General features: G+C 42.3%; 1 protein-coding gene across 1 annotated transcript in view; it reads left to right on the forward strand.

Annotated features, from left to right (window-relative positions):
- SLC6A5 (solute carrier family 6 member 5) overlaps positions 1-26,300 on the forward strand; it is a 61,440-nt gene that overhangs the window by 30,706 nt on the left and 4,434 nt on the right. The window contains exons 9-11 of the mRNA XM_066614982.1: positions 930-1,061; positions 2,938-3,037; positions 22,940-23,040. Coding sequence (XP_066471079.1) covers positions 930-1,061; positions 2,938-3,037; positions 22,940-23,040 — 333 coding nt within the window. The remainder of the gene's footprint in view (positions 1-929; positions 1,062-2,937; positions 3,038-22,939; positions 23,041-26,300) is intronic.

The raw sequence follows: 26,300 nt of genomic DNA on the forward strand, positions 1-26,300 counted from the left end.
GGGTGCACCCCAGTCCCTGCAGCCCCCTGAGTGACACAATGCTGGGGATCGCTTCGCTGCCACCCCACCACCCCTGCAGCCTCCCCCCCCCCCGCAAAGACTTACTGCAGGTTTCTAACTCCCGGAGAGTTTGAAAACCGCAGATTTAAGGTTTCAAAAATATACTGGTGGACTTTCTTTCATTTCTGCCCAGAACTCCCGCCATCAAAACATTGAACCAGGCCTCTAATATATGTATAAAACTGCCTCAGCAAATCACCATAGTGGCATGCAGAAGTTTCCTGATCTGTAAGATATACAAGGCAGGTATAGTTTGATTCAGGGACAATCTTGCAGTGCAAGTCTATACAAGCGTCCCCCCATATCTGTAGAATCAGTATCCCTGATTCAGTAATCCACAGATCGGGGAAGGGATGCCTTCCGTGCCCATTACAGTACCTTCATTTTTGAGGGAGACTAACCAAATGTTAACAGGAAGCAGGAATAGTCTTACTTCCTGTTAACGTGGGGTTAGTTTCCTCTTTGTAGTGTGCAGGCTGGTTGCCTACACATTGTGTTCTTCATTTAAGCAAGAACATTCCTTTGTTAAGCAAGAAACATCTGTGCTTCAAGTGCTACTAAAAGAAAACAAAGGTAATGGGTTCAGGGGGTGCAGGAGCTTCTACTTAATAAGGTTCCCTATATCCGCAGTTTCCATATCTGCGGGGTGGTGGCGGTGGCACGGAACCCCTGCCAATATGGAGGGAAGCCTCTATATGTTGACTCAGTAGAAAGCCTCATTAAGTTCATTGGGTCTTACTTCCAGGTAAGTGTGTACAGAATTGTAGCCTTACTCGTGGGTTCACCAACAATATTAGCTATGTCTTTCAATCTGTGGGTTTTAGCATATTATCACTGTTTTATTTTTTGTTTTCTTTTATGTTCTCCAGTTTGCCACGATTGAGACGATAGTGACATCTGTTTCAGATGAGTTTCCAAAGTACTTACGTACTCACAAACCTCTGTTTACTCTTGGATGCTGTGTTGCTTTTTTCATCATGGGCTTTCCTATGATCACTCAGGTAAAAGCACTGTTGTCTTGTGCATTGTTACCCTTTTACGGCTAGTAGCAGCCCCAGGAAGATTTTGATGAAAAGGTAATCCTGCAGGATTTGACAGGATTAAGAAATACGAGTAATTTGACACAAAGGTTCTTGCATGGCACAATCCTATGTATGTCTACTCAGAAGTAAGTCCCATTGTGTTCAATGGGACTTACTCTCAGGAAAGCATGGATAGGATTGCAGGCGCAATATCTTAACCCATTCATACCAACTCATTTCCTGTAATTTGGTAGAGTATCTTTCACACTTCAGTCTGCTTTTTGAATTTCTTTTTCATGTGAACTATATAGCTTTAATACAATATATCCCAATTTACAAAATATGGATGTGCAACAATCACACATGCACACAAATGTTTCACAAGGGCTTTCATATAATTGATAAAATTACATTGGAGTAGCTTGGTTATTGCTGGCTCTATGTAAGGTTGCCAGCCTCCAAGAATCAGAAATCTATGAACCACTTTAGTGAGAGTTGGCAATGCTTGTTTCAAGTTGGAAGGGACCTTTTGTCAAATGCATTGGTAGAAACCCCCCCCCCCTTCCCTCCTGCCCTGAAATGGCTTACCTTGGAGATGGCAGTGTCCCAGACCCAGAGCACTATTTTTTATAAATTAACAATGCAATGCTCCCACCCCACTGTTCCATCATAGAAACACAGCAATATGGCGGGAGCATTTCATTATTGCTAAAATAATCGTAACTACTAGTGCAGCCACCAAGAAGAACTATGGACTGTTGCCACCCCACTGCCAAGGAAACCCTGTACTTGAGGGGCTTTCTGGGCACCTTCCCTATACATAAATGGATTTCGTCAGAGGCCCCAGTAGTGAGACATAGTCTTCCGAATGAGTGAGAAGGGCACCTGGAAGGGACTATGATAGTGCAACTTGTTATCTGGCAGGGATGTGCTGGAGCCACAGCACTGAGACTCAAGTTGAGTCCCGTGTCTCCACCCTCCTTGACTCAGGTTGCCCACAAGTCATAATGGGTGGCCGTCTGAGTGACTTGACTCAAAAACGGCTCTGAGCATTTGGACTCCAGTCAGTCTTTTTGAAAAGCAAGTCAAGCCCCAGAAGTGGAAAAAAAGAAAAGCAAGCAAGCAATCACCCACAAAAAAAACAGAGTCGCAAGCACACACAAAAGTGAATCTTGACTTGAATCTATTCAAGTATTTCCATTTTTAGGATAAAACCCCAAGTAAGTGCTCATGTTTTTGACAAATGTGACTTGAGTCGATATGAGTTGTGAAAAACGCATATTTTCACGACTCAAGTCCAAGTCATCTGAGTCCCATCCCTTTTCATCTTATTGCTAGACCATCTCATCTTATTGCCTTTCTGTCTGAAAATGAGAACAGATTTAGGAGGATGCTCCCTTTTGCAGACAGGGCAGGTAGGACAGGGCATCAGTGGAGTTACTCTCTCAGATGAGAGTTGCACCACTCCTGCACAAAAATGGGCACTGGACAAGGTATCAGGCATGACCCTGGGTCTCTGACCTGTGGCTGGTTGACCCCAATGCTGGCCCAAGGTTTGATCATATGTATCATCCTATCAAGTGGTAAGAGAATTTTACTCCATACTAAGTACCATTGTATGAAATATGGTCAAATGGTCATGTGTATGAGTTCAAATTTAAAAGGAAAAAAGCCACACCATGCTTCCAATTTGGTGGAGCATGTTTTTGGAATGAGAGAGCAGATGATAAGGGCAATGTGGTAATAATTTGAACCTACTCCAGTTTGATTCTAATAGAGTTAGTCTAAGGGGGCCTGACTAGAGAGTAAGTCCTAATTTGTCATTTCTGATAACAATGACTTGTTTTAATTTTAGGGTGGGATGTACATGTTGCAGCTTGTGGATACCTACGCAGCCTCTTACTCCCTCGTTATAATAGCCATCTTTGAACTTGTTGGAATTTCATACATTTATGGTAAGAAAAAGATGCTCTTTGTGTAGACTGCACAATGATGAGTATGTGAGCAAAAGATGAATGACACTCAACATGATATTTAGAAAGAAAGAGCCTTAGCAGGACAATTTCAGAATATAAATGAAAGAGTACCTGAGAACTGCTTTCTTTGTTTTTAGTGTTTCTCTAGAACACTACTCAGATGAAAAGCTTGCTTAAAAAAAATTATTTTATTTAAAATATGTATATGCTGTCGTTTGGTCCCAACAAAGTGTCTCCAAGAATGGTCACAGCAGCTCAGAAAAGTACTTAGACCAGTAAAATCAATTTATGAAAACAAACAATTACAGTTCTTTTAAAAATAAAAAATTTAAAAAACAGTGACCGGAGGTCATGAATGATAGCCAGCAGGGAAAAAAAATCAACAAAAGGGCTGACAGAACAAAAAGGATTTTTCTGCCTCCTTAAAAATGGGCGGCATCAGGTTGTCCCAGGCATCCCAGGGGAGGGAGTTCCGTAACTGGGACACTGCCAAAAGCCTATTCTGCATCCCCAGCAACTAAGCCTCAATTGGGGAAGGAATGTAAAGCAGGGCCTCTAATGTAATGGCAGGAGCACAGCCAGTTCACACATGTGAACACACATGTGTTTTGAAGGGGGGGTGTATTTGGTTAATGATTATGATGTCCATGGAGACTGAGCCCCAGCGTCTCTCATGAAATAAACTGCCCTTGGCATTGGTATTCTCTTTGCATTTGAACATGGATTATCTCACAAAACTGGAAGATGTGGAAAAGATAAATTGAGATCTTAGATTGAATATCCAGCTTTTCAACCTTTCTGCTTCAGGCAGTTCACAGCATGCTAGTATGACTTCTACCATCTTCCCCTTCTGCTGCCGAGTTTACTAAAGGGTATGTGGATTACTCCATTGCTATTACTCAGACGACAGCTAAGAAATGCCTTTTTGCAATTAAGCACTGCAGGTCCAACCTTGTTATAAATCGGATTTTTTATAACCGGATTTGACTCAACACGAATGGCCACTGCAAATGAGAAGGAATGTGCTGATCCCCGGAGAAGGGGAAAAATGCATCCCTTTAAATCACAGTTTAAAAAACTGCTTTTCTTACTGGTGTAGAGAGACAGTCATGCAAGCGATTACAGGTATAACCTGATTTTTCTATCTCATTGCGATGAGAAGGGCCCTTTTAAGTTAAAGGAAAAATGTTAATAGCCTCATTAAAGTGAGAGGGCAGCCAGCTGAAAAATCCATTAATCTTTCTCTCTCCAGGCAGCTTCAGCTTCACTCCAAGGCAGCAACCCCTCCCTTCCCTCTGAGCATGTGAAAGAAAGATAATCACTTTGCATTGGTGAAGGGAGGGGTTGCTGGCTTGGAGTGAAGCCTTTCTAAGCACCTGAAGAGAGACTGATTGATGGATTGTCTGCTTAATGTCTCCATCTTACATCACAAAGGTCAGTAGGGCTGTTTTTAAATCACCTGGCAAAAGGACATTGTTTTTTAAATGAATTTGCTTTAATGCAATTTTTGCCATCCACATGAGTTCTGGGAACAGAACCCTCACAAATAACCAGACTCAACCTGTATTTTGTCAGACACCATTCAGGGTAACCAGAGACTCTTGATGCCAGGACTGAGTAGACTGCATAAACCAACTGTCAAGTGAGCTCAAAAACCAGTCAGAACACCTCTGAATAGCTTTCACCATTGCAAATGAATTTCAGAACATTGACCAATTATTGAAATCCTGATATAGTAGAGCAAATGTAAATTCATGCCAGCAACTTCAAAAGTTAACCATGTTAGCAGGACCAAGTGTAGTTTATTTCCCAACTGGTGAATTAAGGTGCTGAAGAGAATGTAAAGCGAGAGAAGATAAATGATTCTAGATGATAGGGACCATTGTCTTGCCCACAGAAGTGTTACAACCCAGGTAGAGAATAACAGACCTTTGCCCCTCTTCCTTATCCACTGTCAAAGGGAATGAGAAGAAAGTTGAAAGCCATGATTCCCAAAATGGGTGCTGCTACCATTTCTCCCTCTCCCATTCATCCTCTAGTTCAGGGGTGCCCAAACACCGGCCCTGGGGCCACTTGCGGTCCTTGAGGACTCCCAATCCGGCCATTAGGGAGCCCCCAATCTCCAATGAGCCTCTGGTTCTCCTGAGACTTGCTGGAGCCCAAGCTGGCCTGATGTAACTGCTCTCAGTGTGATGGCCAACTGTTAGACCTCTTGCGTGAGCTGTAAGACAAGGGCTCTCTCTCCACTGCTTGTTGTTTCACATCTGTAATGCAGCAGTGGCAGCAAAGGAAAGGCTGACCTTGCTTTGTGCAAGACCTTTTATAGGCCATGAGCTACTGCAAGACCTTAAATCATTCATATAAGTTCCATCTCTAATATATTCATTTATGTAAATGTATTCAAATTTGAAATGTAAATTAATTCTTTTTTCCTGACCCCCGACAGTGTCAGGGAGATGATGTGGCCCTCCTGCCAAAAAGTTTGGAGACCCCTGTTAAAGTTGTAAGAGATGGAACCTTGGCTTTCCCCAGGTGTGAGCAGGGTGCACAAACACAGCATACACAGCAGAGTCCTTTCAATGCAGCAGTTGTATTATAGAGCAAGGGTTTTTACAAGTAGAGTAGTCAGCAAACAGTACAAGTCATATATGATGACCAGTCAGTTCAGTATCAACAAATCCAAATCAGCTTTCCACAATACACAGTCAAAGTTCAGTCCATAGTCAGTAACATCATATACATACAGTATCCAGCCTCTTCAGTCACTGGCAGCAGTCTAACAGTAATCACCATCAACTCTCCTACTGCTGCACTTGAGGCTCCTTCTGACTATTCTCATATAGTCAGCTCAGCCAATCAGTACTGGCCTTGGTCACACCCAGGGTGTGCCTGTCCCAGGTGCTTGCTGATTCCAGCTGAATCATCAGTCCACACCTGCTCCCTGAACCAACATGTAAGCCTTGGTTCTGCATTTACTCAGAACACAAGCTGACAACCCCTGCTCTAGTTGAAGCATCATCTTTCAAATATACTTGCATTAATCTGATAATATGTTCCAGGCTTGCAGTGGTGTTCTTGTTAATTTAGCTATTCTAGCAGACCTATATCATTTGCCCATGTGAATTTGCTTCCTCTAAATTCCTTTGCAATCTCCACTGGATTAAATGGGCAGGTCCCTATACACATTTGAGCACACAGGGATTTCTAGAGAGGGGCAACTGGCTACAATCTAGTGTCCTGTCCATTGATAAGTGTTCCCACCATTAATTGTGGCAGATGATGCTCTCCGAATGTATGGGCTTCTTTCCATAGCTAGCCCTGGCACTTTCACATGCAGGGTTGCCACACTGGATTATGGCCACATTGCAGTGCAAAGAAATGTGTGACTGGGAGCGCAATCCTAACCAACTTTCCAGCACTGGCATAGCTCTGCCGGTGGGGCATGTGCTGCATCCTGCAGTTGGGGGGCAATCATGGAGGCCTCCTCAAGGTTAGACAATGTTTGTTTCTTTACCTCGGAGTTGTATTGCCCTTCTGTTGGTGCTGAAAAGTGCATTAGGATTGCGCCCTGGAAGATCTATTAAGAAGCTGCTTGTTGAGTAAGGCTAAGTAAGCTTGTTGAGTAAGCTAAGAGGAACAGTATGAGGGGAATTCAGCCCCGTTGACTTCTCAATTCCAACTGAGGTGCTAGGCCATTGTCGGCCATTTTGTAAGCCATTGGAACCCTATTGGCACCTTTACCGCCTGACCCTTCCTAAGCCGGTTGCTGCAATACTGCCCTCTGGCCATCTGCAGTGGTAGTGCTACAACGTAGTGAGCCCACTACCAGCTTCCTCTTCTGGCAAGCTACAGTCTGGCTCTGAAGGTAAGGTGCCTGGGTCCCTCTGTCAGAATTCCTAGTTTGATATTCTAGGTTCTTTATGAGAAGAAATTAGAGTTCCAGATAAATGAGGATGTACTACTTGTGACAAAGAAGATTTTTCACTCTCTAAAGCACTGCCAGTAGATTAGCACACAATTCCTGACAATTAACTCCTCACACTGGAAAAGAAACCCAAGTCCTGTTTGGAAACCAACGGATGCTCATAACCTGTTTCCATAGAAACCAGTGGAAGCCATATGTGCTCTCATCCAAGAAAAGGATTTAGAACTAAATAAGCTGCTGACAGATCTCTCTGAGTCAGAAGTGGGGCTGTGTTGCTTGTAGTTTTGTGATGGAGTGGTTTTTTGTTTTCCTGCCTGCACCTTTTAACAAGAGCAATGCAATATCTCCAATCACCGTACCAGATGTTGTTTATGAAATGGGTGATTGCATACTGTTGTATGTCTCAGGAAGGAAGCATTAAAGTGTCAGGCGCCTCTCTTTACATCTTCCAGTTTGACTTACTGTAAATGAATTGAATACTCACTGGATATATTGCCAGGCATTTCAACTTTAAGGCCTGCTTATAAGATTTGTATTGCCCCTTTGTGCTATTTTATTGTAATAGAAACGCATTATGGACCTAGCTGGAAGTGGAAAGAATTCTCATAAAACAGCATCCTTACAAGCTATAAGAAATTTGTGCTTAGCGTATAAACTAGCTTCTATTTCTGCCTCTAATGGAGACTACCTGGCAGCCTCTCTCAGCAAACCATTTCTCTCTAGTATTGTTTGGGGGCTGTTGAGAGTAACCTACCTGGGGTAAAAAGTCTTGAACTCACTTCAGTCTCTGATTTGTTTACATGTTCAAGTGGTGCATCAGAAACCTGAAGGAGTTGAAAGAGAATCAAAAGATCAGGGGCTTCCAACTGCTCTGTCTTTCATCTTTGATGTAGCAGATAATTATTATCTCCAACAGGTGGATTTCATAGTTCCATAAATGCAGAGAATGACTCAGAATAGTTGGTAAAGAGACACTACTGTCTCCTCATTCTCAAAACAAAACTAGAAAAATCTCAACTTCTGCCTTGACCCACCTTCATCTTGTAACTACAGAACAATCTTCTTTCTTTCTTTTTCTCTTCAAGCTCCTGCAGCACACTGTTCACTCCTGTGTTCCTGACTTCCTCCTTTCTTTTTCACTCTTGATCTCCTGTACTCCATCAAAATGGTATTTAGTTCAGTGATAGTTCATTGTGAAATGTAAAGGACTCTATCCTTGACCTCCCTGCCTGCCATTTCGACACCACTATCTTCTTCTCTCCAGCTCCCTTCATACCTTCCATTTCTTTGACTCAGTTCTCCTCCTGTTAGATTGCTTGTGCAGTGTTTCCACTGTCCTCCACTACACTGTCCCCTTGAGTGACCTTAACGAATCTCATGACTCTTAAGTGCCATCTAAATGCTGTCTATATAACTTCATAAGATGTCTTGGAGTGGACAGTGATAATGTATTTGTTTCAGGATAATCTTTGAATAGTTATTGGATACTAAAACTTAAATTTTCTGCATATACACAATGTTATAATTTAGTTAGCACATTTGATCTGCAGTGCGCTTTACAATCATTGCAGAATAGCATTCTTAGCTTGCAATCCTAAATGCAGTTACAAGAGAACAAGTCTCACTGAATAACATAAGTGAGCAACATACATAGCATGGTTATGAACCAAACCTAGCCATACTGTATGCTGGCGGATCTCAAGGTCCACCAGCATACTGCACAGTTCATTGTGGCTGCCTCTAACAGTCTACAAAGCACAGCTGCCCTTGAAAAGGCTGGGAGCCCTTGCACCAGCAGCAGTGCCACACTGACCAGACGCTGGTACGTTCATGATGGCAGTGGTGTACGAACTGCCATCATGTACAATACAATACAATATCTGTATCTGTATCTGTACAATACAAACCGGAACAGGGATCGGGACAAGCAGTTCTTGGTGGCAGCAACATACACCATATCTGAAACCCTTGTCCTGACCCAGTCATACCCCCTGCTGCTTTTCAGTTTAATGCCAACAGGTCTGAGGAGGGGGGAGAGGGCAAAATCTCCAGGGTCCAGGCTCCTAGGGGGCCTGGGCCATGACAAAACAAACTGCACAATACAAAACAAATTTTATTACAAAATTTGGGAGCTACAGTCTCAGCCTATCTGGGTCATGTTTCCACTACAGCTTTAATCCACTTTCAATACACTTCTTTTTCCCCAATGTATTCTGGAGACTAGTTTGTCAAGGATAGCTCTAACAGCTCTCAGATTCCTATAGAGTGCATTGGGGGGATAGAAGTGCATTGAAAGTGGATTAAAGCTGTAGTGGAAATGCTGCCCAGGATTTCTCCATAAGCCCCAACATGTATTAGTACAATTCAAACAAGGAAAAGTGAAGCTTATACCTTCAGACTAGAACTACTAGGCCTCAGTAGTAGGTCACCCAGTTCAGTTCACAGAATTCCCAGGGCCCAATAATCAGCTTCACTCCTTTTTTGTAGGTAAGTGTGTGTAGTTTAAAACACATGGCCTTGTGTTTTGGCATTGTTTGAAGGTGAAATTAGTAGTATGGAGTACAAATATAAGTCTGGAGCACAGAAAAGAAAAGAGAAAAGAGGGGGAAAGGAAAAAAATTTTTTTTTTTAAAGACCAGGCAAGTTTATTTTACCTGAACTTTGTTTCAAAATCATCATATAGTAATGAGGGAGATGGCGAAAGTCAGTTCTTGAATATCTGTGCATGATTAGAAGAAGAAAAAGCAAATGAGGAGGACTTTGAAGAAAACAAACACAGTAGCACTACTCAAAGTAAAGATGTTGGAGAGTGCTGGTGATGAGAGAAGGCCCTCTCTCACAGGCTTGTTATGGGAGAGTATAGTCATTCAGTTGACCTAGATAAGTGTTTCTCAGACTGTGGGTCGGGACCCACTCGTGGGTCATGAGCCAATTTCAGGTAGGTCCCCATTCATTTCAATATTTTATTTTTAATTTCTTAGACTTGATGCTACCATGGAATGTGACTGCATTTGGGGAAATGTTACACATCTATACTCTTAACAGGTTACTATGTGTATGCTTTTAACAATGATAGTCAAAAGAACTTACTCCTGGGTAACTGTGGGTAGGATTGTTAAAATTTTTCCTGCTTGATGATGTCACTTCTGGTCATTATATCACTTCCGGTGGTTCCTGACAGATTCTCATTCTATAAAGTGGGTCCTGGTGCTTAAAGTTTGAGAACCACTGGTATACAGTGTTCAGTACTGTGGTATTTTGAATTCTGTTGAACAAGCTTTGTCTGTTTTGAGAAAACTGGGAGAGAAGAAGTTACTAGAGTCTAAATATGATAATCTAAATTAAAGCCTTAAAATCATGACTGTACTACATAGGCAGAGGCAAGGTCCATTATTATTAAATAACTTTCTCTGCATTGTTTTGCTTTTGCAGTATGTGTTTTAGAATTCTGATGTGATTTTTTTGTCTGCAAATTACCAGATCTCTGACCGTATCTGTATTCTGTTGAACAGAAACATTGAGATGAGCCTGGTAAAGTGTCTGTGCTATTCCTGTTTTAACCACTGAGTGGCAGGAGCACAACAAAATCTACATAAGATATGGGGAAGTACTGTACAGTATCTTACATGTATGTGCACACATACACACTTTAATGCTATATGAAATTTAGTTTTTTATGTCAAACACTGGCCATTCCTCTATATGTTGAGGATTGTTGTTACCATAAAGCATCTTTTTATAGCTAAGAAACCTATCCAGGTAATAATATTTTTTCCCCAACCCTAATTGTGAATTGTGTTTAAAATATTCAAAAAATAAAAGAGGTGTTACTGCCTAGTGGCTGTCAAAAGAAACCTTGTTTGCAGGGTTGTTAGCAACATGTACTCACAAATTTAGCTCTAAATCACAAGGGTCAGTAAAGATAATAGAGCAAATATGCTTGGTGTTCTTTTCAGGATTTATTCCCAAGTGTTTAGGATATGTTTCAGTCATGTTTCCTAAAAGCTAGAAATGTGAGTATAAAAAGGGAAGCATGCATAACCGAAAGCTTGAATGCTAGCGACAAAATTTTAGTCCATAAGAGTAGTTCTCAAGTTGTGAATTGTGGTAAAATACCAAGAATTGACAACCCTGGGTTATAAATATGTAATTTGGAACAGAATTTTGTTCCTTTTTTATTTTAACCACCAGAAAGGGCACATGAGGACAATTGCAGTCTGGGACAAAAACAGCACTTTGTGGTGGAGTCCAGTTTTATAAACTATAAAATTGCTTCCTCTTGTAAGACAAACAAGTATATTTTGTTGGCACTGGCTGTTGCAACCTAAATCATAGTTTTCCATTGCCACTGCTCCCCTTCCTTGCTCTGTACAACAGCTCTGTAACTTGTTGCCACACTAACAACCTCAAGTTTCTGTGAAGTCAATATTTCCATATACAAGCCTGTGGGAACTGAACCCCCCTTCCAAAAAAAAAACGCACTGTAAAGCAGCCTGAGACAATAAACAATGCCACACAAACTTTACAATACTGGAACAAAAATTCACAGGCAATGTTAACACCACAAAAACAAGTTACAAATCAATACACTTTCATATTTTTCTGTGGATGGAGGCAGAAAATAATTTAAGAGTTAAATTTTGTTTGAGGAAGGTATCACATTCCACACGTACATTTACACATACATTTTACACATATGTATTTGTGCAAATACACAAATTTACACATACCTTTATTTTTTCTCACTCTGGTTCAAGTTCTATACATGTATGTTGTTGAAAAAATACAAAAAGCTACTTAAGAACATAAGAACAGCCCCACTGGATCAGGCCATAGGCCCATCTAGTCCAGCTTCCTGTATCTCACAGCGGCCCACCAAATGCCCCAGGGAGCACACAAGACAACAAGAGACCTGCATCCTGGTGCCCTCCCTTGCATCTGGCATTCTAACATAGCCCATTTCTAAAATCAGGAGGTTGCACATACACATCATGGCTTGTAACCCATAATAGATTTTTCCTCCAAAAACTTGTCCAATCCCCTTTTAAAGGCATCCAGGCCAGATGCCATCACCACATCCTATGGCAAGGAGTTCCACAGACCACCCACACGCTGAGTAAAGAAATATTTTCTTTTGTCTGTTCTAACTCTCCCAACACTCAATTTTAGTGGATGTCCCCTGGTTCTGGTGTTATGTGAGAGTGTAAAGAGCATCTCCCTATCCACTCTGTCCATCCCCTGCATAATTTTGTATGTCTCAATGATGTCCCCCCCTCAGGCGTCTCTTTTCTAGGCTGAAGAGGTGCAAACGCCGTAGCCTTTCCTCATAAGGAAGGTGCCCCAGCCCCATAATCATCTTAGTCGCTCTCTTTTGCACCTTTTCTATTTCCACTATGTCTTTTTTGAGATGCGGCGACCAGAACTGGACACAATACTCCAGGTGTGGCCTTACCATAGTAAAATTGGGATAGGGTTTATACTATGTACACTATGTGTAGCAATTATTCATGCACTTCTCTCAACTTCATGAAAAAATCTATTGCCTAGGCTATGATAGTCATAGTAGCGGGTGCTCCTCAGGCAGACTGCAGAATCAGAACAGAGTGTCAGATCATGACCCAAAACCCATGCTAAATTGGACAAATCATTAGAACTGATTCTAGCAGATATGCATTTAAGCTTGAGTAGGTTTGCTAAAACACCTCTGAGAAAAGCTTACATATACGCTTCTATGTGGCAGTACGAGTTGGCTGAGGGGATTTTCAAAAGTGACACAAAGTCCAAAGAATGGCTGTTTAGTTTCACACATTGCTAAATTGAGCAATTTAATCTTCATTGACCCATTTCTCTTTCCTGTAGCACTCTAATGTTCTGAAGTGCTACTTTTTAGACTAAAAGGTATTCTTAGTGTTTCCTGTGAAAATGCCCTAAGACTTCAAAGGTGCAGCTACACCTACACTCTTGTCTCATTTATCTTTGTCTTCAAACACTTCTTTCAGTTGGCTGTGTTTAGTGTTTTAACTCAATTACTTGTTTAACACTTCAGTAACAGTTTTCTCTGTATACTTTTATTCTTAAAAAAATAAGCAAGTTGTCATTGCACTAGAATTAGGCAAAGCTTTTATGATGAACTAAATCTCTCTTCCACTCTCATTGCATGTTCTGCTCATTGAGGTTTTTAAATGTGGAAATGGGAGGGAAGAATCCTTTACAATTGGGTTATCCTTTCCAAAGATCTTTTCATTAGTGCTATGCTGTAATCCTATGCAAGACTGACATGAGTTCCATGTGCAGTGCACAACTGTTCCTTTGTTATTTCCTTAATTAAGAATGAATGATAGGTAAGACAATGTAAGACTTCACATTACCTGTCATAATTGCCTGCATAATCCCAATTGTGTAATTTTGAAATGGAAAGCAATGCACAAAGAACCTTAACATGTGAATATTGTAGAAAACTGTGCTTCAGTCGTAAACTAAATTATTTTCATCCACTATTTTCTTGCCAGAATCATCAAAACCAGCTTATTTTTATGCTCCCTAAGGGCACAATGAATGTTTAGGTAGCTACTTTTTGCAGAAATAGCCACACAGAAGAGGAAATGTAAAATTTTGCTGTTGCTAATTTATATTTATATATGTTTTTATTTAGCCAGAATCATGGGCAGTTTTATCCCAAGTACCCAGAGCAATTCGATACAGATAAGAGCAGTTCTGTTCCCAAAGAGAACAGAATTCATAAACGCTGCCTTGTCCTCCTGTCTGTTATTCCCTTGCAGTTGCCAATACAGTACTCATCTTCCAGGAAAGTGCTCCCTGGAAGCCAATAACAGCATTCCTCATACATAATCCCCATGCAATCCACTCCTCATCACCTCTATCTCCACAGATGGAAGCAGGTTGATTTCCTCATTCCTGATGACTATGTTGGTCTTTTCTCCCCATTTCCAAGCATATCTGCACTCTTTGCCATGATGAAGAGAATTCATTGGCTCTAAAAATACAAGGAGGTGGAAGAAATAAAGATTGGGAATGAAAGGTTTAGAACACTCAAAGTTCCAAAAAATTCCAATGTTGGTAATGGTTATTAATTATTGAATCTCCTTCCTGAGGTGGATCTTTTAATCTGCTACAGGCAGTTAGAAATGTTTCCCACAGGTCCTTTATCACAGTGTGTAAAAGCATTTTCACAAATGACTCTAAAGCAGTGATCCAATATACACTTTCCTCAGAGTAAGCCTTATAGAACACAGTGGCACTGACTTCTGTGTAAACATGTACAGCAAGTTGCATTAAAGATACCTCCTTGACATTACTTCTGAATGTTACAGCCATTTAAAAATCAAATGTATATTCCAATCTATGCCGTAGTTTAATTTACAAATGTGGAAATTCAAATACCATATTTAGCACTACTTGAGACAGTGCTGCAAACGGTCTCATTGTTAGCAGGAATGCTTTTTATACCAGCGTCATCACAGTGAGTTGGAAAACTGTGGTATTTTTATTGTGGGAAGACATGAAAGGATGTGATTTTATTCACAGTGGCATGCCTAATTGCAGACAGATTCACAGTAACTGAAACTGAGATTTTCCAACACTTTCTTAGGTTGTATATGTGACCTTTTTTTTTTTTTTTTTTTTTTTTTTGCCAGTTTAACTGTAGTGGTTTCCCCAAGAAAATCCAGGAAGAGCATTGAGAATTATCTGGTACCAATTTCTTGCTCACTCATAGAACTTCAGGTCTCAGTCTCAGTATCACCTGGGGAGAAAGTGTTACTGTTCTTCAACCAATTTAAGTCTGTGGAATAGATTATACAGGTGGAGCCTATAAAAATGTGTTGTGCTAAATTGCATAGAGTTAAGCTAATAGGCTGCAGCCTGACACTTGGGGATGGAAGGAAACTCAGGCAGCTATTCTCAATCACCTCCCCCTCATCTGCTCCTTACTCAGCCTTTGCCAGCTGTCCCAGCTACTTTCACAGGTGGGATGCTGAGCTTTTAGGCGTCCAGTCCTATGCATTTCTACTCAGAAGTAAGCCCCATTGTAGTCAATGGGGCTTACTCCCAGGAAAGTGTGGATCAGATTGTAGCCTGAGAGTCCAACCCTATGCCTGCCTACTCAGAAGTAAGTCCCATTCTAGTCAATGGAGCTTACTCCCAGGAAAGTCTGGATCCTATTGTAGCCTAAATCTCATGCTTTGGCTTGCTGGGAAGACTTGCTTGCTGGGCTGTTTTGTTTGTGTAGGCTGGAGCACGGAGAGCCTGCACCATCTCAGTCTGAAGGGGGGGGGGGAATTCAGCAAACACTCCCTAGGTTTTTTAAAGCAATCCCCTCTGTAACTACAGAACCTGCCTTTGTGTGTGAGTGAGTGAGAGAGAGATTGAGTGCGCCACCTTGCTGCACGTGTTCTGGCTACAGGGGTTTTTGGTCCCCACCTTCCCCTCTTCAGGGGCTCCAGGAGTGTAACTGTTCCTTTGCAAGGGGAACCTCTTCTATGGCTCCAGGGCTAGTTCCCTGCCTGTGCCAGGCGGAGCCTTTCTGCAGTGTTTTGGGCTGCCTTGAAATGGGGTGTGTGCCTATTCAATTCCTGCCACCTGATTTGTGTTGATACAAATCCACAGATAAAAAATCCGTGGATAAATAGGCTGTACCTGTATGCCTCAACTAAATGTACTGGCGCTTATAGTCTGATTTTATGGATCTCCGAAGTTTACTCAGAAGCAGAGGCATAACAAGGGGCAGAGTCTGAGGGGCACTTGCCCTGGGTGCAACACCAAGCGGGGGCGCGTGATTGTTCTGTGCTGCTTATGGTTCTCCCAGAGAAGGGAACGCTCACTGTGGTGGCTTTGTGCCCTATTCCTTCTGCTCAGTGGTGCCCCCTTCAAGTGGCACCCCTTCAAGGGGGAGCCTCCACCGGAGAAGGAATGGGGGCATGAAGCTGCAGCAGTGAGTGCCCTGTCTTCTGGGAGAACTGTAATCAGTGCAAGGCAGTAACTTCCAGGTTTTCCTGGAAGCTTCACTCCCCCATTCTTTCTCTTGTGGAAGCTTCCCCTTGAAGGAGGGAGAACCCTGAAATGATGTCGTAATGTCAGGTGACATCACTACCCCAGGTAGTGGGGCTTCTAAGTACACCTCTGTTCAGAAGTAATTTTCATTAAATTCAATGGGATTCATTCCCAAATAAATGTGCACAGCATCACAGCCTTACAGTCTAATCCTATCCTTGGTTGGCCTCCGCAATGCTGTGCTGCTGACACTGCCTACACTGCATCCCTTGGGCTGGCTGGGGACCAGGTTGATGGGGAGAGGTAAGTAAAGAAATTTTTACTTACCTCCTCTGCCACTCCCTGATCCCCAATGGGCCTACCTGGATCCGTGTGAGCTATTTTGCTGGTGTAAATCTGTTAGGCTGAGCATGTTGGGCCTGGGAGAGGGGCACCAGATTTTGCAGGCACTACTATTGCTGAGATCCATCCCAAACCTACCCCAATCTGTCCCCCACCTTTCCTGGCAGACAGTCTGCCACCCTCCACTGCCAGTGCAGGGTTTACTGGCTTCTGTGCTCTCGGTAGCGAGCCACCCACCATTGGAGCAGCTCATGTGATGGCCCGCAGGATGTGATGGCAGATTGCAAGATCCACTATTGTATTATAGGATTGTTAAAATCCATTATAGGCCTGTTGTTATAGGCCTATTAATATCCGTCTTTCTCTTTCATACAGAAAATGGACTTCCAAACATATTGGAAATATTCCAAACATATTGGAAAAGTGAAGACTTTTCAATTTTGTCATGTGTCTGCTTTCAACATTGTGAGCATCTTAACACCTCAAGCACTACTTGAGTGGAGTGTATTTGAGCCATCCCAAGTAAATGAGAGAAGGATTTTCATTTACTGGCTGGATATGCTTTGGATCTAGTACCTCAACACTCATTTGAAGAAGATGCTTTTTGTCATTGGGCTAGTTTGGATTATACTTTTCATTTGAAATTGTGATTAAGGACATGCATAACATGCATACTCACAGTGCACTCAGATTGTGGTCCCTTCTCTTGCTTCTGTATGGATTTCCTGTATTGTGTGGAGAGGAGGTTTGTCAAACTATCCTCTATTTCGGTGGTTCTCAAACGTTTTAGCACTGAAATCCACTTTTTAGAGTGACAATCCGTTGGGACCCACTGAAAGTGATGTCATTAAGCTGGAAGTGATGTCATGGCTGGAAGTGACATCATCAAGCAGGAAAATTTTTAACACCTCCCATAAGGCAAAATCTAATTAATTAATTAAAAAGTTTACAATAAGTTTAAAAATTTATTTAAAATAAAGAATGCTCCTAACACTCCCAAGCTGAGCTTTAAATAAAAAAATTCCCCCAAACATCACTATTCACACTTATCCAGGAGTAAACCTATTTATGATCACTGTTAAAAGCATATTCATAGTAGCCTGTTAAAAGTACAGAGCTGTAACATTTCCCCAAATGCAGTCACATACCATGGTAGCATCAAGTGTAAAAAATTAAAAATAAAATATACATTGGGGACCCATCTGAAATTGACTTGTGAACCTTCTAGTGGATCCTGATCCACAGTTTAAGAAACACTGCTCTACTTTATTAGCAGTGCATGTAGAGAGCATCTCAGATGAGCACACCTCACACATGTGACTGAGGAAATTGGCCCTGATGTGAGGGGAGAGGCAGGATGTTCATGCATATCCTTCTTGCCATAGGACGTCAGATGATAAAAGTGTTGTCCAAACTGTCCCCCGTAGAAGGGTTACTGCAATGAGAGTAATAGGACAGAGAAGAGTGCTATAAAGTATGAATAGCACAGCCTTTGTCTTGTGCTTTTTCCATGGAAGGAGCTTAAAAACGTGAAGTGCACATCAGAGCAGCAAATTAAGTCTCGATCCCTCTCTTTCTGTCACTTTCATGGAAGCATCGAAGTTACACATTTTATTTTGCTTTGATGTGGGACTTTTTGTTCTTTTAGGACTGAATAATTAATGGCCATGGCAGCATTTCAATGTCATGTGGTTTTCTATTAGAAAACATCTGTTACTGAGCACAGGCAGTTTACCACTAAAGTAAACAGGTGTGAGGAATGGCAGTGAGAAGTCAAGGAAAAGAAATCACACAGTCCGCTTGCCATCTGGTTCAAAATGGTGTTGTGAGGAGCCACAAGCCTGAAAAAGAAGCTGCAGCAGCTCAATATTAGTCTCTGTATATTAAGACAGAAGGCACCTGCTGTGTGCATAGAACTGGTGCAACAAACTCAATAATGTGGCAGTCTTGCGAAAACCGGGCAAACAAAAGAGTCAATGGGCTGAAATAATGTGAGAATTATGGGTCTGATTTTATTACTGATGTCAAGGGAAACAATTCTACTGATACTAGGATAGATTCATTGTCATTTTACTTAGTAATTTTTGTTTTTATGATATTTAATAGTCTGATATAAATTTGATTTTTCTTTGCTAGATAGTAGAGAATCTGTTTCTAAGATGTTCCAAGCACCTAGTTCTCTCCCCCTTTCTTGTTAACAGTGCCAGTGTGATCAGTTTTGTACAGTATGGGAATAAATATGCAAAAAATGCTAGGGCACAAAGAAGAGTTCAGGGCATGGCTTGCCCATTCATGAGCCCAACTGAAGTGATTGCTTCAGGCAGCAGATTGGTGGGGGATGTGTACTCATCTCTGTCTGCCTACTTGTTTTCATTGTGCCTCCTACTATCTGGATTAGAAAAGAAAGAGGGAGATAGAGATGAAGAGGAAATATGGAGGGCAGGAGAGTGCTAAGCTAGAATGTTGGAGAGTGGGGAGAGAAGAGACTGGCAGATCATCAGATAAGGAGGGCAGAATTTTGGCATGCCACCTCAAGTGTCAGGAAGTCTTGGGCTAGTTGTGGTCCAGGCAGGGTTCCTCCTGACTCCTACACCAACTAGTGTCCAAACATCTTTCCTTTAGACCTGGTACAAACTTGTACAGTCCTCCCCAGATTCAGTCTCAAAAAATGTATTTTGGGGGGTCCTTTTAGTTGTGAGGGACAAATACCTTTAAGCTGCTGCTCCCTGACATGTCAACCCAAACTTGGTGAGAAAGTAGTCCCCCTGCCCACAATAGCTTACAGTACTGTCTGTTTTGGTGTGCCTGCATGCTATAGGGGGGGGGGAGAGAGGGGGAGGATAGGATTGGGCTGTGCAAGGAACTATGAGACTTGTAGTTCTTGCAGGAGCATCTCTCGTAAGGTATTGCATATCTGTATAGGGTGTTCAGATCTTTTAACAATCTTGTGAGATTTGTTAGAGCCAAGGCAATCCGATACTGTACTAGACTGGGAAAAAAGCAACATTCTGAACTGCTGGCCTAGGCCCTCTTCTAGGAGAGAGTGAAGAGGCTTACTGTCCAGTTGGCTTACACAAAGAAATAAACAGGAAAGAACATAAGAACATAAGAACATAAGAACAGCCCCACTGGATCAGGCCATAGGCCCATCTAGTCCAGCTTCCTGTATCTCACAGCGGCCCACCAAATGCCCCAGGGAGCACACCAGATAACAAGAGACCTCATCCTGGTGCTCTCCCCTACATCTGGCATTCTGACTTAACCCATTCCTAAAATCAGGAGGTTGCGCATACACATCATGGCTTGTACCCCATAATGTATTTTTCCTCCAGAAACTCGTCCAATCCCCTTTTAAAGACGTCTAGGCTAGACGCCAGCACCACATCCTGTGGCAAGGAGTTCCACAGACCGACCACGCGCTGAGTAAAGAAATATTTTCTTTTGTCTGTCCTAACCCGCCCAACACTCAATTTTAGTGGATGTCCCCTGGTCCTGGTGTTATGTGACAGTGTAAAGAGCATCTCCCTATCCACTCTGTCCATCCCCTGCATAATTTTGTATGTCTCAATCATGTCCCCCCTCAAGCATCTCTTTTCTAGGCTGAAGAGGCCCAAACGCCGTAGCCTTTCCTCATAAGGAAGGTGCCCCAGCCCCGTAATCATCTTAGTCGCTCTCTTTTGCACCTTTTCCATTTCCACTATGTCTTTTTTGAGATGCGGCGACCAGAACTGGACACAATACTCCAGGTGTGGCCTTACCATAGATTTGTACAACGGCATTATAATACTAACCGTTTTGTTCTCAATACCCTTCCTAATGATCCCAAGCATAGAATTGGCCTTCTTCACTGCCACCGCACATTGGGTCGACACTTTCATCGACCTGTCCACCACCACCCCAAGATCTCTCTCCTGATCTATCACAGACAGCTCAGAACCCATCAGCCTATATCTAAAGTTTTGATTTTTTGCCCCAATGTGCATGACTTTACACTTACTGACATTGAAGTGCATCTGCCATTTTGCTGCCCATTCTGCCAGTCTGGAGAGATCCTTCTGGAGCTCCTCACAATCACTTCTGGTCTTTACCACTCGGAAAAGTTTGGTGTCGTCTGCAAACTTAGCCACTTCACTGCTCAACCCTGTCTCCAGGTCATTTATGAAGAGGTTGAAAAGCACTGGTCCCAGGACAGATCCTTGGGGCACACCGCTTTTCACCTCTCTCCATTGTGAAAATTGCCCATTGACACCCACTCTCTGCTTCCTGGCCTCCAACCAGTTCTCAATCCACGAGAGGACCTGTCCTCTAATTCCCTGACTGTGGAGTTTTTTCAGTAGCCTTTGGTGAGGGACCGTGTCAAACGCCTTCTGAAAGTCCAGATATATAATGTCCACGGGTTCTCCCGCATCCACATGCCTGTTGACCTTTTCAAAGAATTCTAACAGGTTTGTGAGGCAAGACTTACCCTTACAGAAGCCATGCTGACTCTCCCTCAGCAAGGCCTGTTCGTCTATGTGTTTTGAGATCCTATCTTTGATGAGGCATTCCACCATCTTACCCGGTATGGATGTTAGGCTGACCGGCCTATAGTTTCCCGGGTCCCCCCTCTTTCCCTTTTTAAAAATAGGCGTGACATTTGCTATCCTCCAATCTTCTGGCACTGTGGCCGTTTTGAGGACAAGTTGCATACCTTAGTCAAGAGATCTGCAACTTCATTCTTCAATTCCTTAATAACCCTTGGGTGTATGCCATCAGGGCCGGGTGACTTATTGATCTTTAATTTATCAATGAGGTCTGAAACATCTTCTCTTTTAACCTCTATCTGACTTAACTCCTCGGTTAGGAGGGGCCGTTCGGGCAGCGGTATCTGCCCGAGGTCTTCTGCCGTGAAGACAGATGCAAAGAACTCATTTAATTTCTCTGCCATCTCTAAGTCTCCTTTTATCTCCCCTTTCCCTCCCTCACCATCCAGAGGGCCAACCGCTTCTCTGGCGGGTTTCCTGCTTCTAACATATTTGAAGAAGCTTTTATTATTCCCCTTAATGTTGCTGGCCATGCGTTCCTCATAGTCTCGCTTGGCCTCCCCTATCACCTTCTTACATTTCTTTTGCCACAGTTTATGTTCCTTTTTATTCTCTTCATTAGGACAAGACTTCCATTTACGGAAGGAAGCTTCCTTGCCCTTCACAGCCTCTCTAACTTGGCTGGTTAGCCATGCGGGCACTCTCCTGGATTTAGTGGAACCCTTCTTTCTTTGCGGTATACACCTCTGCTGGGCCTCTATTACTGTTGTTTTAAGCAGCCTCCATGCACTCTGGAGAGACTGGACTCTTTTTACCCTCCCTTTCAACCTCCTTCTAACCAGCCTCCTCATTTGAGGGAAGTCCGCCCGTCGGAAGTCAAGGGTTTTTGTTAGAGATTTGCCTGGTATTCTTCCCCCAACGTGCACGTCAAAACGGATCGCAGCATGATCACTGTTCCCCAATGGCTCAGTAACGTTTACATCTCTAACCAGGTCCTGCGTACCGCACAAAATTAAATCCAGAGTCACCTGTCCTCTGGTGGGCTCCGTGACTAGCTGATCTAAGCCACAGTCATTTAGCACGTCAAGAAATCCGGTTTCCTTATCGTGACCAGAACACAAATTCTAGTCTGCATAACACAAAGCTAGTCTGCATAAATATCCTCAAGCGTAAGCAGTAATTTAGCCTCATTTTTTCCCCCTCATTGTAATGGATGTGCAGCCTGGGACAGACTTCCCCCCACAACAGACCCTAGGAAAGTATACCTATTTCTCTCTTCCCATGCTTGGGTCTTGACCCCACTTGCTTGTAGAGAATAGTAAACAACCACCACCAGTGACCAAAAAATAATACATGCATTCTGATTTTAGAATAGAATACTTTATTGTCATTGTGCAATGAAATTTCAATGCACTCCAAGACATGGACATAAAACATTTATACAACAAACATACAATCAAACAATCATATAACACATTCACTCAGAGATGTAATAAATAAATAATAAAACCCAGTAAAACATTTGAAGATGCTGATTTCATTAACTGTACTGGATTTGCTAGCAGTCTATCTTTAACAGAACTGTGCATTTTTGCAAAATGGATTCAGTTTTTAAAAGCTGACATACAAGGAGCATACAGTGTTGCTGTGCTGCCCTCATATATCTCAGTGAAGTTTGCATGTGTCTGTCTTCATAACAGCAGAAAATAATGCAGTTTCTTCAGAGTGAGTATCCCAAACATAAGCATATGATGCTGTAGAATGGTAGCCAATAAAGCATCATTTGGCTTTATTCTTTGTATTTCAATATGCTAAGAAATTGTAAGTTGAAATATGTTCAATATTTATGTGCTGTATAGTATCCATTTTCAGCAAGTAAATAATTTATTAGGCTGGTTTTCCATATAATACGACACACTGTACCATATGGTATGACTAGCTCTTGAAGAGTTGGACTGACAAGTCAGAGTGTCTGTTCCCCATAATTAGACACAAGGGAGATCACAATAGCTATTTTGTAAGCTGCAGACTGGTCTCCTTTGCATTTTTTAAAAAACTGAATTGCATTTGTTTATTTTTCAGGCTTGCAAAGATTTTGTGAAGACATAGAGATGATGATTGGATTCCAGCCAAACAAATTCTGGAGAGTCTGTTGGGCTTTTGTGACCCCAACTATTTTAACAGTAAGGATTAGGGGAACTGGGGATGAGAAGGGAACAGCATCATAAAACAACTGTGTTTTTCTAGTCTTTTCTCTCCCTCACCGACTATGCAACAAATGTCTATTAATTAAACCTGGTATGTCTTAAAGACAATTAAGGAAACAAAAACCTAGCATTTTTTTAAACACACTTGGATAACAGAATTTCATTTATCCAAGCTTCCAGTTGCTGCATCTGTCTCAGCACAATATTTGCTCACAAGATGGCTGTGATTCCTTTTAATTCTGATCTTTGGCTTCTGGGATTCTGCAGTATAGATACCACAATGCGTAAACAATTTATGTAGTACTTGTCTAGTCATTACTGTAGGTTAGCAATGAACCCTACAGGCTCCATTGAAATGAAGTGCCATGCTCTTACACAGCTCCTGTTTATTCTCTTGGGCAAGAGAAATTTCAGTGGACTGTGCCCAGTGTTTCCACCTATGGATAAATTACATTATGCAGTGTAAAAGTGTACCACAAACATGGCTGTAAAACATATGTATGTTCATAGGAAATAATATCAATCTTCTTGATACCACCAGTGGTACAAGTACCACTAATTGAGAAACACTGTACTAGGATGTCCTCTTGAATTCAGAGCTAGTCAGGATGTAGTTAATGTAATATTAGTAAAGGACACACTACAGTGTGGTATTGGGTGTACGTTGAGAATGATCATGACACCTGTGCATTATTACCAACATGATGCTACAGTCTCCTTCAAACCCATTAACTAACTTTATCAGCCAGTTTGGGAAGCATTGAGTTTAAAATCCAGGTTTTACCAGACACTCAGAGCACCATCCTGACTGTGCACTGGGCTGGCACACGTCCTTTGTGCTGGCCCAGGAGGGTCACAAATGTGCCGTAAAGCATGTTTGCACCTCCCTTGGAGTAAGCCATGCTTGCGCACAGAGGTGTACCAGCCCGTAGAGACCAGATCCAGCCTCCGCGGCAGCAGCAACAGGTGCGTCTGTGCCGACCAAGCTCAGCTGGTGCGGGGGTCTGGGGAGGCATGGAGAGGCCAGGGAGGAGGCGTTTTAGTGAGGGGGGAGGGGGACAGTGGGTGGGAGGAGTGGAGGCAGGGCCGGGATCCAGCAGTTATGCCAGATCCTAGCCCCGTTCCTGGGCAGTGTGGAGTGAGGCTAGGTTGCTCCATTCTGCTCAGAAGTACCACCTCGTCAGGTGACGCAGATCCAAGTAGACTCATTGGGGCTGCTGTGGCTCTCCCTGGAGTAAGGGGGAATGTTTCCGCTTGCCTCAGGCCAAACCTCAGCCAGCCCCAAACTTGCACTGGATACAGCTCAGGCCCACTGCAGCTGACATCAGAAGTGAATTAAAGGGCTATATGTTCAAATAACTTGCGAAGAGAGATGTCATGCAGTTTTTTTTCTCAGTATAACAGCAACATCTTTCTTAGAAATGGCACCATACTTGAGAGTTATTTCCATGCCAGATGTTAACTTTTCCTGAACTTTTCTAGTTCTACAATACTGATAAGCCCACATGCATTGGTAAAACAAAGCAGTTATATGACATTATTATCAAACTTTTTAAATGTTGTGTTTTTACCAATGCGCAGGAACACATGCGCGCATCAGCAAAATGCTTTGAAAAAGCAATCCTGATGTGATTGTACATAATAATTTATAAAGATTCTTTTTCTGTGTTGTTTTACTACTGCATACCATATGTTTGCACTGGTGAAACACCACACGAAAAGAATCTTGATGCATGCATACATTTTGCAGTATTTTAGCCACATACATATGCACACTGGTAATATGGAAAGGGAGAGAATATGCCAGTGAAGAGAAGGAACTGAAATCTGTCACAAACTGTCTATGCTCCAAGTCTGAAATTAATTTTAGAAACTATCTTACTTAAATTGAAATTAAGAGAAATTGAAATGTAACACACAGGCAAAGTGGAATAAAAGAGTAACATTAAGGATGTCCTCTTATCTCTAAAAGATGCTGGATTTCTGACCTTAAATCAGGAGGATCTGTATCCAAATCTCATACGGGTCACCTTCTCATGCAACTAATAGCCCAATCTAATTGCCCAAATGGGCCATTCATGAAAGCGGATCTCACAATTCACTGTTGTAAGTGTCCCAATGATGGTGCAAACATCACACTGTCATCACACGCTGTGGGGCTGTCAGCAGAAATGATCAGAGCCTTTGTACACTTGCCAGGACTGCCCAGATCTCTGCCAGTCCAGGTAAGGTGGTGGACAGGACAGTTCATAGATGGTTCTGGGTGGGGAGTGGACCAAAACGGGAGGCAGTTTGAGGTCAGGGGGGAAAGGAACTTGGCCATAGTAGTGCACATCAAATTATATCCCTCTTTCCTGGCCTGGAGTGGTTGCTCCAAAAGACTTTATTTCAAGTTGACTTACTGAAATTGAACCATTGTGATAAATGGCTCTAGTAAACGTGACTTTGCTTTTTTTGTGCATAGCATACATTGTTCCAATGTAAGGCGCAAGATGCTATTTACATTCAAAAAAGTGTCCATGGCAACATAGCAAGAGATGCTTTCCAGGGCCACTAGGTGTCACTCTGTATCAGGAGCTTGCTCCTAGCATTTTTAGTTTTCCAGTGAATCTTGAGATGTAAGGTGTGTGCATTTTGAGGGAAGGGGAGGAGAAATCCATATAAATTTTCTATAGTAGTCAAGGTCAATATAAACTGGTAGCTAGCATTGCACCTACATTTTCTTTTTTGGGATGAGATTCAACAAAATTAGTCACTAAGGCAGTCTAAACTGCATATTTTTGCTGATTTTTGGCTTATTTGATTTCAACGTATACCTGGAAGTATTTTTTTTAAAGATCCATTACATCTGTGTTTTTCAAAACAGATTGACACATTTCCAAATTATAAAGGCAGAACATGTGTTCATGTTGCCTGAGATCTGAATTCCTAACCAAAGAATATTCCACACTTCTTTCTAAGCATGACCTAATGCTATTCTGTTTTCTTAGCATCTGTTACTGGCACAGAGATAAAAGCATCTTTCATCCCTCTACCCACAGCTTAGTGAAACTAGAACAGTTTTAACCCATTAAGTCGAAGTGTTAGAAACTGCAGAAGTCAGACTTGGGTCCCTTCCCCAAGACTGAAAGCCTTGACATAATTACAGTTGGGACCTTGGTATCTGCATGGGATCTGTTCTCAGACACCTTCTCTGGTCCTACATTGAGACAGACCTGGCCCAACCCAAACCCTCC

Source organism: Tiliqua scincoides, chromosome 1 (genome assembly GCF_035046505.1).
Source record: "Tiliqua scincoides isolate rTilSci1 chromosome 1, rTilSci1.hap2, whole genome shotgun sequence".
Classification (NCBI taxonomy): domain Eukaryota; kingdom Metazoa; phylum Chordata; class Lepidosauria; order Squamata; family Scincidae; genus Tiliqua; species Tiliqua scincoides.